The following is a 13,041-nucleotide window of genomic DNA, read 5'->3' as shown; positions in this document are numbered from 1 at the left end:
TGACCATAATTACACTACTGTTGCTATTTTACAATGAACTATAATGAACTACGGTTCGTACAGAACATGCCAGTGTTATTATGCACAGAAGCTCATTTCCTTGTTGTAATAATATATTCTACCACTGGGCGCCAGGTACGCCTGGTCTGACCTGTGCGTAGACGTAAGCACGGAGTCAAGTTCAAATCGAAATTGATGAATCCCACTCTTTGCTTAGAAATGATCGTACGCACAGGGTAAGCACAGATCTGTGCGTAGAACACGTTGATGAATGAGGGCCCTGGTGTTTAGCTCTCCATGTAGCTATTCCACAGCACTGCATTAGATCTGGTGTTTAACTCTCCATGTAGCTATTCCACAGCACTGCATTAGATCTGGTGTTTAGCTCTCCATGTAGCTATTCCACAGCACTGCATTAGATCTGGTGTTTAGCTCTCTCTCCATGTAGCTATTCCCCAGCACTGCATTGGATCTGGTGTTTAACTCTCCATGTAGCTATTCCACAGCACTGCATTATATCTGGTGTTTAGCTCTCCATGTAGCTATTCCACAGCACTGCATTAGATCTGGTGTTTAACTCTCTCCATGTAGCTATTCCACAGCACTGCATTAGAGCTGGTGTTTAACTCTCCATGTAGCTATTCCACAGCACTGCATTAGATCTGTTGTTTAACTCTCCATGTAGCTATTCCACAGTACTGCATTAGATCTGGTGTTTAACTCGCTCTCCATGTAGCTATTCCCCAGCACTGCATTAGATCTGGTGTTTAACTCTCCATGTAGCTATTCCAGAGCACTGCATTAGATCTGGTGTTTAGCTCTCTCTCCATGTAGCTCAGGGGTGGGCAACTTTGTATATGGTGAGGGCCACTAAATTTCCACAATCAATCTGGGGTCCGCATTGTTTATCGGCAGTCCCGCCAGTAGTACCCCATCACTCAAATAGCCCATAATAGTCACAGATGTGATAAATATGGCATATAAACTATTATAATTTGTTGTAACTTTGTTTTTCTTCCATTTAAAACGCATTTAGTAATGCTTAATTTCAACTTTATGAATTTATAAATACAGCCGAATTTGAAAGTATTGCTGTGTAACCCGAATATATACAAAAGTGACAAATTATAATTAAGGCTTCTATTAAAATAAATGTATCAACTTAAAGCCCACTGCTCAACAAACACAAAGCAGCATTCCTGCTGCATTTCACTACAACAGTAAATCAAAAGTGCAATAATAAATGATTTAGTTAAATGTATAAACTTTTATCCTGCTACTAAACAAAACATTCCTGAGTGCCTCCCATTGACCAATCACCCTCCCCCACAGTGGGTCAATAATGGTTCTGTCTTTAATGAGACACTTGTGGTCTCTCCTGTTGGCGCACAATAGAAGGAATGTCAACTTCAATGTTTGTGCATGCAATCTGCATCAGATGAAATAACATTTCATTTTTGTGTGCATCCGTGCACGTACTTCTGCTCAGAAAAGTGCTGGGACGGCGTGGTACCGCGTGGCATGACCACTGCACCCCTGATTATTAGTGACCCACAATAGATGGAAATTATGTTAGCGAACTTACCTGATGTATAATGCACCTGTGTGTTTTCCTTTCATTGCGGGTGCTCCATCGGTAACAACAGCGGACAGTTTATCAAACCCCCCATATTGCTGCACGGCACTTTCAACAGTGTTGAATATGTCCACACTAGGGCTGACCCCTATTAGTCGAATAGTCGACTAATCGATCGAAAGGAGCCATAGTCGACTGCCAACCTCTTAGTCGAATGCAAAAAAAGAAAAAAAAAATTATATATATATATAATTATTTTATTTATTTTTTAATATTGGTCTGGGGCCGCATGGAGTGTCAGTGAGGGGGGCCGCCAGTTGCCCCTCCCTGATGTAGCTATTCCCCAGCACTGCTGCAGTGTAAGAATGACCTCTTTCCCATTTCACTATTAAATTTAGCACCATGTCTGTGTTGCTCCCTCTTGTATAACCCTATCACTACCACACTACAGAAGGTTGTTGTGTGGTAGTGAAAGGGTTAACCCTTTGGTATTGTGGTAGTGAAAGGGTTAACCTTCTCTAGTGTGGTAGTGAAAGGGTTAACCTTCTGTAGTGTGGCAGTGAAAGGGTTAACCTTATGTAGTGTGGTAGTGAAAGGGTTAACCATAAGATAAGATATTCCGTTATTGATCCCCTTGGGGAAATTCCAGTGACACACACATACAGCTCATTGTCTCATTAACAACAACATATCACAATCATTAAATTTTTACAGTAACAACGGCACAACATAAATTCAACAGACATGTACATTTGTTGACACATGTCGACTACAGAATGCCTGAGACACCATATGCGATAGTCGGCTGCGACAACACCGGGTGTCGTTGCGCCAGGTGGCGGGAGGGAGGGTGGAAAGATTGTCCAGCGGGAGGGGGCAGGGACGGGGGGGATCGGGCTTTGGTGATGAGACAGTCATTTAGGCTCCCCCCCCTCCAGCGCGCGTACTAGTCGGCTGCCGTCACCATCACGTGGGAGTGGTGCCGGGCGTACACGCGGGAGGGGGGATTGGGTAGGGAATGGGGGTGGGGGAAGCCGCTTGCCACTCTTATCTCCCAGAGGGCCTTCGACTCCAGCAGCTCCCTGTTTCGACCTTGGTCCAGGAATTTGTTTTGGCTGACTGACTGGCACATTTATCCCAGCCACGTCACTTTAAATTTGATTTGAATAGAGTGAAATATAACTCTATTGATTTGAGTGGAGTGAGTTTTAACAACTCCGTCCAAATGACTGAATGCATTATTAGTCCAAGTGTCCAAGTGTCTTAATCAGTTCATTTTGGTAGGTCCTGTGCGCGGTAAACAGATCCAAAATCTTCTTATTGCAGTCCAAAAGCTTCGATAATCCAAAAATGACCTCGTCTTCAAGTTGGTAGCCCGATTATGATGTCCCAATAGGCAGAGAGGGTTAGCCTTCTTTTTTTTTAAACTTTGACCTGTCACCTGGTTCTTTTAGCGTTTATCGCTTTTTCTTCGCATTCATACTTGGTCAAGTTCGACCGACAGAGCAGGCTGAAAGGGTTCAGATGGGGGGGAAAGACACTCTGGGAAAGGCACGGCTGCCGTCCGGGATTCGAACGCGCTCAGCCCCAGATCCGCGCGAGCGCGGTTGTCCACGGCGCTGAAATAGCACTCGCGGTACGTGGTGAGCTACTGGAGCTCCCAGAGGGTTAGCCTTCTTGAAGAAAATATGCAATCCACTGATTAGATCCATTTAGAGTTGATTTGAGTATAGTCCGGCAACCGGCACGAAGCAGAGCATAGCAGCGTCGGGCTCCATGGAGCAGTAGAGGCGGCGGTAGGAACGGCCTTGAGGAGCCTGGGGAGAGGAGAGAAATGCGACTGTCTCTGGGAAGGGCTGGGAAGGAAAAGGGTGGCAGTGAAAGGGTTAACCTTAACATTCTGTATTGATGAAGTAAAAGGGTTAACCCTTTAGTATTGTGGTAGTTAAAGGGTTAACCTTCTGTAGTGTGGTAGTGAAAGGGTTAACATTCTGTAGTAGTGTGGTAGTGAAAGGTTAACCTTCTGTAGTGTGGTAGTGAAAGGTTAACCTTCTATAGTGTGGTAGTGAAAGGGTTAACCTTCTGTAGTGTGGTAGTGAAAGGGTTAACCTTCTGTAGTGTGGTAGTGAAAGGTTAACTTTCTGTAGTGTGGTAGTGAAAGGTTAACCTTCTGTAGTGTGGTAGTGAAAGGTTAACCTTCTGTAGTGTGGTAGTGAAAGGTTAACCTTCTGTAGTGTGGTAGTGAAAGGTTAACCTTCTGTAGTGTGGTAGTGAAAGGTTAACCTTCTGTAGTGTGGTAGTAAACATTTATTCTGATTCACAAGGTCCTGATTTGATACGATTTAATATCAATTTGGTTAGGGATATTTAATATCAATTTGGTTAGGGATATTTCAGTTACAATACCAATTCTGCTTGGATATGAAAGAGACTTTCGGAGAACTAATGCTGTACAAGTAACAGTTACAAAATGTGCCTTTGCGGCGGCTGGGTGGCACAGTGGGTAAGGCGCTCGCCACAAACGCAGGAGATACTCGTATCTAGCCCAGCTATCTGCGTTGCTTCCGGCTTGGCCGGCCGTCATACTAACACAATTGGCAGTGTTAGAGGGTGGGAAAGCCGGTGGGTGGGGATTGGACATTGTGGACAGCGACTCCTACAGGTCGGTTTGGTGACGCCTGTACAGCAGAAACAGGAAGTATCGGGGGCAGCGTGAGCCTCCCACGCGTTACTCCTCGCCACTGAGAGTCCGCACTGTCTGGTGGAAAGATGCGACAGGCTGCCTCCTCCTGTACCGGAGGGGACACGTGATGCAAGGCTTCTATCCTCACTACAGCCGACCAGTGGGAGGCATAGTCTAGCAACGTTCAAGACAGGGGAGGGGGGAATTGGAATTACGAAATTGGGATGGGAGAAAATAGAAAAATAAGGAGAAAAAGTGGATAAAAAAGTGCCTTTGCTAGAAACCAATGCATTGTCTTTTTTATTTTATTTTTATTTTTTGATCTTTTTCCCCCTCCTTTTTCCTCCGTTTTTCTCCCATCCCAATGTTAGTCGTAATGCCAATTCCCAATCCCCTTCCTGGTCGCTGCGCACCTACCCTAAAAATGACCTCGTCTTCAAGTTGGTAGCCCGATTATGATGTCCCAATAGGCAGAGAGGGTTAGCCTTCTTTTTTTTTTTTAAACTTTGACCAGTCACCTGGTTCTTTTAGCGTTTATCGCTTTTTCTTCGCATTCATACTTGGTCAAGTTCGACCGACAGAGCAGGCTGAAAGGGTTCAGATGGGGGGGAAAGACACTCTGGGAAAGGCACGGCTGCCGTCCGGGATTCGAACGCGCTCAGCCCCAGATCCGCGCGAGCGCGGTTGTCCACGGCGCTGAAATAGCACTCGCGGTACGTGGTGAGCTACTGGAGCTCCCCGAGGGTTAGCCTTCTTGAAGAAAATATGCAATCCACTGATTAGATCCATTTAGAGTTGATTTGAGTATAGTCCGGCAACCGGCACGAAGCAGAGCATAGCAGCGTCGGGCTCCATGGAGCAGTAGAGGCGGCGGTAGGAACGGCCTTGAGGAGCCTGGGGAGAGGAGAGAAATGCGACTGTCTCTGGGAAGGGCTGGGAAGGAAAAGGGTGGCAGTGAAAGGGTTAACCTTAACATTCTGTATTGATGAAGTAAAAGGGTTAACCCTTTGGTATTGTGGTAGTGAAAGGGTTAACCTTCTGTAGTGTGGTAGTGAAAGGGTTAACATTCTGTAGTAGTGTGGTAGTGAAAGGTTAACCTTCTGTAGTGTGGTAGTGAAAGGTTAACCTTCTATAGTGTGGTAGTGAAAGGGTTAACCTTCTGTAGTGTGGTAGTGAAAGGGTTAACCTTCTGTAGTGTGGTAGTGAAAGGTTAACTTTCTGTAGTGTGGTAGTGAAAGGTTAACCTTCTGTAGTGTGGTAGTGAAAGGTTAACCTTCTGTAGTGTGGTAGTGAAAGGTTAACCTTCTGTAGTGTGGTAGTGAAAGGTTAACCTTCTGTAGTGTGGTAGTAAACATTTATTCTGATTCACAAGGTCCTGATTTGATACGATTTAATATCAATTTGGTTAGGGATATTTAATATCAATTTGGTTAGGGATATTTCAGTTACAATACCAATTCTGCTTGGATATGAAAGAGACTTTCGGAGAACTAATGCTGTACAAGTAACAGTTACAAAATGTGCCTTTGCGGCGGCTGGGTGGCACAGTGGGTAAGGCGCTCGCCACAAACGCAGGAGATACTCGTATCTAGCCCAGCTATCTGCGTTGCTTCCGGCTTGGCCGGCCGTCATACTAACACAATTGGCAGTGTTAGAGGGTGGGAAAGCCGGTGGGTGGGGATTGGACATTGTGGACAGCGACTCCTACAGGTCGGTTTGGTGACGCCTGTACAGCAGAAACAGGAAGTATCGGGGGCAGCGTGAGCCTCCCACGCGTTACTCCTCGCCACTGAGAGTCCGCACTGTCTGGTGGAAAGATGCGACAGGCTGCCTCCTCCTGTACCGGAGGGGACACGTGATGCAAGGCTTCTATCCTCACTACAGCCGACCAGTGGGAGGCATAGTCTAGCAACGTTCAAGACAGGGGAGGGGGGAATTGGAATTACGAAATTGGGATGGGAGAAAATAGAAAAATAAGGAGAAAAAGTGGATAAAAAAGTGCCTTTGCTAGAAACCCAATGCATTGTCTTTTTTATTTTATTTTTATTTTTTGATCTTTTTCCCCCTCCTTTTTCCTCCGTTTTTCTCCCATCCCAATGTTAGTCGTAATGCCAATTCCCAATCCCCTTCCTGGTCGCTGCGCACCTACCCCCTACAGTCGGTCTGAGAGAGTGGAGGCTATCACATGCTTCCTCCGACACATGTGTAGCCAATCAACCGCTTCTTTTCACCTGGCAGCGCGGACTCTCACTGAGAGGGTGTCACGTGTGGAAGGATCACACTACCCCCCTTAGATCCTTTCCTCGCTGAGCAGGCGCCCCGACCGAACTGTAGGAGTTGCTGTTTACAACGACCAGGACCCACCCACCAGCTTTCCCACCCCTAACACTGCCAATTGTGTTAGTATGAACGAGCTGGGCTCGAACCCAGCGTCTCCTGCGTTGGTGGCGAGCGCCTTGCCTACTACACCGCATTGTCTTTTTTATAAACAAAGCTCAATGTACCGTGTCTTTTGTTTTGACTGTGGCCAGATCTCGTTGCACGCTCATGCAAGACTTCATGGGAAAAGGCATATATTAAAAGATCGATCTCAGGTTTTATGAATTGATATTGGATTATTCATATTTAGGAAGGTTGGTTGATTCTAAACTGGAAAATCTTTTCTTTTGAACCCAGCCCTCATTCCAGTTTCACCTGGTTGTTGGACTGCTCTCAGACCAAAGAGCTGTCTGAACATCACATTAAGAAGAGAAATGAACGACCATTTCTGTAGACCCCTGTGTGTGTAGACCTGTGTGTGTGTAGATAGAAAAAGTTTACCCTTAATTTTTTTAGCTATTGAAATTTTACTCATGAGAGAAATTATGGGCCTAATCCAGAAGTTCAAGTTTTGATTCTATTCTTCTGTCTCAGGATTTGAGAAGTACTTTCCAAATAATAAGGACGGTCCAAAGAGCAACGAACCCAAAGCAGGCGATGATGGAGCAGCCAAAGGTATCATATTATCATCATTCTTCTTCTGCTAGAGACGGTGTTCTTTCTGTTAAATATTAGCTGTAGAAAAAGGGATAACATTTTGTAATTACAAAGTGATTACCCTTGAGCATGTGCCATTTCAAGGTCAATGGAGAGACGTGAGCTGCCTGTTCTTCCTTGTTCTTCTCACTGTCAGAGGCCAAACCAGCCAATCCGAGAGCCCCTGGTAGATCTGGGGGAGGAGGAGGTGGAGGGGGGAAGCGAGGGGGTCAGAAGGAGGACACGCACTGGTACAGCCGTCTTCAGAAGGTGAGACTTTCAGTGGAAAGAAATAAAAGTGGGAGAAAAAGCACAAGGTAATACGTAGGGATGCACCCATACGATATTGATATCGGATATCGGCCCGTTATTTCTGACAACATTTTTAGGGGTAAGTTTGATATGATATTGTTGGATCTTGAGTCATATTTGATCTGCAATGCCGTAGTTTGATCTGAACTATGTTTGGTGGTACAGCATTTGTAAACCACCACATTGTTTTAATGGTGCTCTAGTGACATCAAGTGGCCGAAACTACTCGGTACACCTTAAAGCAGGGGTGGGCAATTATTTTTCCCGGGGGGCCGAATGAGCAACTGAAAATATGTTGGAGGGCCGGGCCAAAATTCCAAACTCAATTATGCATAATATACATTTTATTTCTATATAAAAAGCAGTAAATGGCATTGTTTTGACCCCTGGTAATAGTGTATGTTATTATTTGGCAATTAAGAGGTGAGGTTAGCTTTCAAAAATATCATTTATTCAAATAGAATTTATTTCCAAAATGATAAACAAAATGTGAAACATTAATAACAAAGGGCATGTATGAAAAAGTGCTATACAAATAAAGTTATTATTTTGAGTTTCATATACTATTGAAACAAGGATTTTCTTAGCTTTCTAAAGACATCACATCATCTTATAGCCAAAATAAACAAGACATGTCACTGAACTGTGTAAAGAAAAGTGTCCCAGTAGCCTTTTTTACTTTACATGCCTATATTAAACATTTAATGTTTTCAGAACTGTGCAAAAAAAGGGTTAGGTTTTTTTTTTCATTCAGTGTGATAAATCCAGTCTCTGTTGAGCTTTAACAAGTCCATCAAAGTCAGGTTGCATGTCTGAGGTGGAGATGCGAAGCACAGCTGCCAGATGTTCATCAGTGAGAGAGGATCTGTACCTGGACTTGGTAAACGTCATGACTGAGAATGTCTGTTCACATATAGGTGGATCCAAAGAGAACCAACATCTTCTGAGCATGTCTTCTCATGTTTGGAAAGTTCTCCTCCTTGAGAGCAGAGTAGAACTCTAGCAGTGATGCTGACTTAAAGTGCTCTTTCAGTAGTGAATCAGACTGCAGGTCAATGAGTTCAAGCTGAACATCAGTGGGTGCACTATCAACACTGCAGGTAAAGGGAGAGGAAACCAGCTGCATTTCATCCTCAACCTTTTTGAAATCTTGAAAACGCCTTGAAAATTTATCATGCAGTGCTCCCAACATGGATGAGTACCTGTGCCGGTGATCAGCTGATGGTTTGACTTCTTTCAGGGTTTTCATGTGTTTGAGATTGTTGCTGCCTAGTTGCCTTGAAATTAATTGCAACTTTGTCATGAAGGCTTTCACATGGCTATGCATTTCATGAGCAAAAATGCCCTTTCCCTGCAGTTGTGTGTTCAGTAGGGATGGGTACCGTTCACATTTGAACCGATACGGTACCGGTACCTGTGAATCGATACCGGTACCCAACGGTACCCTTTTTCTGTACTTTAGTCTCCAAAAATGTAATCTACCTACCTCAGTTGTGAAAAAAGAAATCCAAACTTCAAATAACCACACTTTCGACCATTTTCGGCTTGCCCCGACTGATTTGTTGTTGAATCAAGTCAAATCCTAGGTAAGCGTATATTGTGCGTGTGAACGTTGACATGAAGAAAAAAAAAGTTACAAAAAAAAGAAAAATATAATATTTTTTTTTTATTATTATCATGTAATCTTTCGCGGGCCGGTCAGAATCATCCCGCGGGCCGTACGCGGGCCGTACAATGCCCAGGTCTGCCTTAAAGCCAAATACCACCTGATTTATTGATGCATCCCTACGAGTTATTGAACTAAATTTGATTGTTAAATTTGTGTTATTACTATTCGGTTGGAAAAATGTGATGAGATTTTTTTTCACACTGCAAATTAAGAGTAAACTATTAAAAGGGCAACAACCCTGCTGGAGACAGTGTGGACAGATGAATGCCAACCACTCTCACATATTTTGGTTATGTGATAAAGTGCAACCATTTTGGAAGAGTGTTACACAGGAAATGTACAGAATTCTTAGCTATGAATTCCTCATGGAACCCCAGCTGATATACCTGGGTTTGACCACAGAGGAGACCAATGAAGACTTGTACCTGTTCAAAATCATGACAATAGCTGAAGGCCATCACAAGGAGCTGGCTCAAAGAAGCCGCTCCAGACAAAGAGACATGGAGGGGAATAGTGGAGGAGATAAGCTAAATGGAAAAAATGACATTCCTGCTGAGATTGAAGGCCGATACATACAACAGACGCTGGTCGAAATGGACAACATATGAGCCGTCAGACGGTTAAAGACTGCCAGGGCACAATCAAAACAGACCTGACATAGCAAGAGCAAATGCAGCTCGCTCCCCCCCCACCATACAACACTGTCCTGTCCTGTGAGTCCTGTTTGTCCTGTCTGTCCTGTGGTGGTGGTGGTTGTCATATTATTACTGTTCTGTATAATGCTTATGTAAAAGTTAAAAATCAAGAGTTATAAAAAAATAATTGTTATTACTAAGGCTGTCAATTGATTAAAATATTTAATCTGATTAATCGCATGATTGTCCATAGTTAACTCGCGATTAATCGCAAATTAATCATATTTTGTATCTGTTCTAAATCTACCTAAACAGATCTTTTTCAAGTTTTAATACTCTTATCAACATGAGAGTCAACAAATGCTTGCTTTATGCAGCCATTTAACACAAAAGGATGACCCTCATGCATTGCAAATTTGCATCAAATTCAAAACAGAGTGATGCACAAAATAACTTAAAAGAAAATTATAATTTAAAACAATGAATAAAGGACTCACACCCCGCCCCCCCCCCCCCCTCTCTCTCTCTCTCTCTCTCTCTCTCTCACACACTCCCAGCTCTCTTTCTCTCTTGCCCCTTCCTCATTCCCCCCCCCTCTCTCTCTCTCTCTCTCTCTCTCTCTCTCTCTCTCTCTCTCTCTCACACACGCTTTGAGTCAGAAACAAACATAGTATCAATGGGCCTCATTCAACAATACTCTTATTATTTTTCTTATATTCTTGCTTACCTGTCTGTTAAGAGAACAATAAGAAAAGCCACCGTCACATTCACCAAGCCGTTCTTAATGTCCAAATCTGTTCTTACCCAGGAGATTTGCATGATGAATCCCACTAATTCTTTATTTTATTTTCTATCCACTTTTTCTCCTCATTTTCTATTTTTCTCCCATCCCAATTTCGTATTTCCAATTCTCCCCTCCCCTGTCTTGAACGTTGCTAGACTATGCCTCCCACTGGTCGGCTGTAGTGAGGACCATGCCTTGCATCACGTGTCCCCTCCGGTACACGAGGAGGCAGCCTGTCGCATCTTTTCACCAGACAGCGCGGACTCTCAGTGGCGAGGAGTAACGCGTGGGAGGCTCACACTGCCCCCGATACTTCCTGTTTCCGCCGCACCGGCGTCACTCAACCGACCTGTAGGAGTCGCTGTCCACAACGTCCAATCCCCACCCACCGGCTTTCCCACCCTCTAAAACTGCCAATTGTGTTAGTATGATGGCCGGCCAAGCCGGTAGCAACGCCGAGAGCTGAGCTCGATACCAGCATCTCCTGCGTTAGTGGCGAGCGCCTTACCCACTGCGCCACTCAGCCACCCTAATCCCACTCATTCTTAAACTCAAAAGCGCGTTCGTGCTAAATTAATTTGCATACAGACACGCCCACCATCTCCTTATAAGGCGAATGAGGCGTGTGTAAAACAGCCGTGGTTCGGCACCTGATCCCTGTCTGATATATTCAACAGGAATGCGACTGATCTCAAAATGACACACACACACACACACACACGTCTCACGACTTGCGACTCAGTGCATGTGTGTGTGTGTTCCTGTGGGTCGCTCATCGCATGTGTGTGTGTGTTAATCTGATGACAAATAAAGACTTGTACTTATACTGATACGTACTGTATAGTGCGAAATAAACCGTTCCAGCAAAGTAGGCTTTGTCAATACTGAACGACTGGCTGCGCACTTGTCAAGAACCAATCGCGGCGCGCAGTATACTGATATATATATATATGCCGCTCGCTGATCCATATGCTCTCTCCTTTCAGAGAGAGATGACAGGTGACAGATCCGGTATTTCCGAACCTATGAACCTATAGGTTCGGAAATACCGGATCTGTCACCTGTCATCTCTCTCTGAAATGTCCGTGGCTAAAACTCAGAGTGCGCTCAGAACTTTAGGTGGGGAGCAGAGTTTTGATTGATTGATTGAAAATTGTATTACCAGATTGCAGAATGGGTACTGTGGGAGAATTGTTCCCGGAGTAATCAAATGTAGACAGTCAGGTAGGCTTGAACAAACATGGGTTTAATACACTAAAGTTAGGTTCAGATGAATCAAAGAGTTACAGCTGGATGACTCAGAGTGGACACTGGCCGGTGTATCCAAACTGAGCTCGAGATCGATGTTATTGGGTACATTATATACAAGAGGAGTGAGAGGTGTGTCCCTTGTGAGTGGTCGGACTGGAAGGGTGGGTGGTTGGTCTGTTCTGGGGGGTTTCGGTCCATGAATGGGAGGGGGGGGGGGGGGGGGGTAATGTCTTTCGGGGTGGTTTGTCTGGAATGGTGAGCGGTGTGGTTTGTTCTGTCTTGGGGGGGGGCTTGAGGTGGTGAAGGGGTGGCTGGACAGGACAGGTGAGTGGTGAGGGGTCTTTGGACACAAAGGAGGGTGGGGGCGTCTTTTGTCTTCATGTTGGTGGTAGGAGATGATGAGTTTCATTCTCTCACAATACTACCTTTTTCTTCTTCTAATGTTAGTACAAGGTTAACAGTAGGGGAGTATAATTGGATGAACAAAGTAGAAAATGTTTTAACTAATATGGTACAATGAAAAATATGAGATGAAAACATAACATGATAATACAATGAGAATATAAAATGAAAATATAAATGATAAAACGTTTAACCTATTGGTTAAATATGAATACAAACTGAAAATATAAATGATAATAAAATGAAAATATAAAATTAAAACCGTTAACCTAGTGGTTAATGAAACCTAACACAAAGGGTGATTATGGTGAAATGTTCCAAAATATATATATGCACAATTTGTAATATGATTCTTGATGGAATTACTTAAGATCCAGTTGTATTTAACCTGAGTTTGAGTGTCACTTTCATCTGTGATTGTCTCGGTTTTGTTGGTCTTTACTTAGAATCAGACAATTTTCTCCATTTCTTCTCTATAAATGAGGAGATAAAACGTATTATGCATCGTTCCTGTATATAATTCTAGTGCATATACTATCAACTATCCACCATTTGTTAGGTGACAAAACTAAAACGTTATATGTCCTCTCTTATGGGAGAACAAACCAGTTGATTCTTTCTTGTCTAACAATACAATTTTGTAACTTAACACTTTGGGTGCCGGGAAACGTGTTTAGACGTCATTGCCGGCCATGCTCAAGGTGCCGAAGACGC

At 43.9% G+C, this 13,041-nt stretch overlaps 1 protein-coding gene across 1 annotated transcript in view; it reads left to right on the top strand.

The window, feature by feature from the left end:
- Positions 1-13,041, top strand: part of afg3l2 (AFG3-like AAA ATPase 2) — a 251,039-nt gene that overhangs the window by 81,602 nt on the left and 156,396 nt on the right. Inside the window, exons 3-4 of the mRNA XM_084311762.1 lie at positions 7,173-7,253; positions 7,432-7,544. Coding sequence (XP_084167888.1) covers positions 7,173-7,253; positions 7,432-7,544 — 194 coding nt within the window. The remainder of the gene's footprint in view (positions 1-7,172; positions 7,254-7,431; positions 7,545-13,041) is intronic.

The sequence above is a fragment of the Notolepis coatsorum genome (genome assembly GCF_963971535.1).
Source record: "Notolepis coatsorum genome assembly, chromosome: 4".
Lineage (NCBI taxonomy): Eukaryota > Metazoa > Chordata > Actinopteri > Aulopiformes > Paralepididae > Notolepis > Notolepis coatsorum.
The sequence above is the reverse complement of the archived record's forward strand: the minus strand, read 5'-3'. Positions and strand labels throughout refer to the sequence as shown.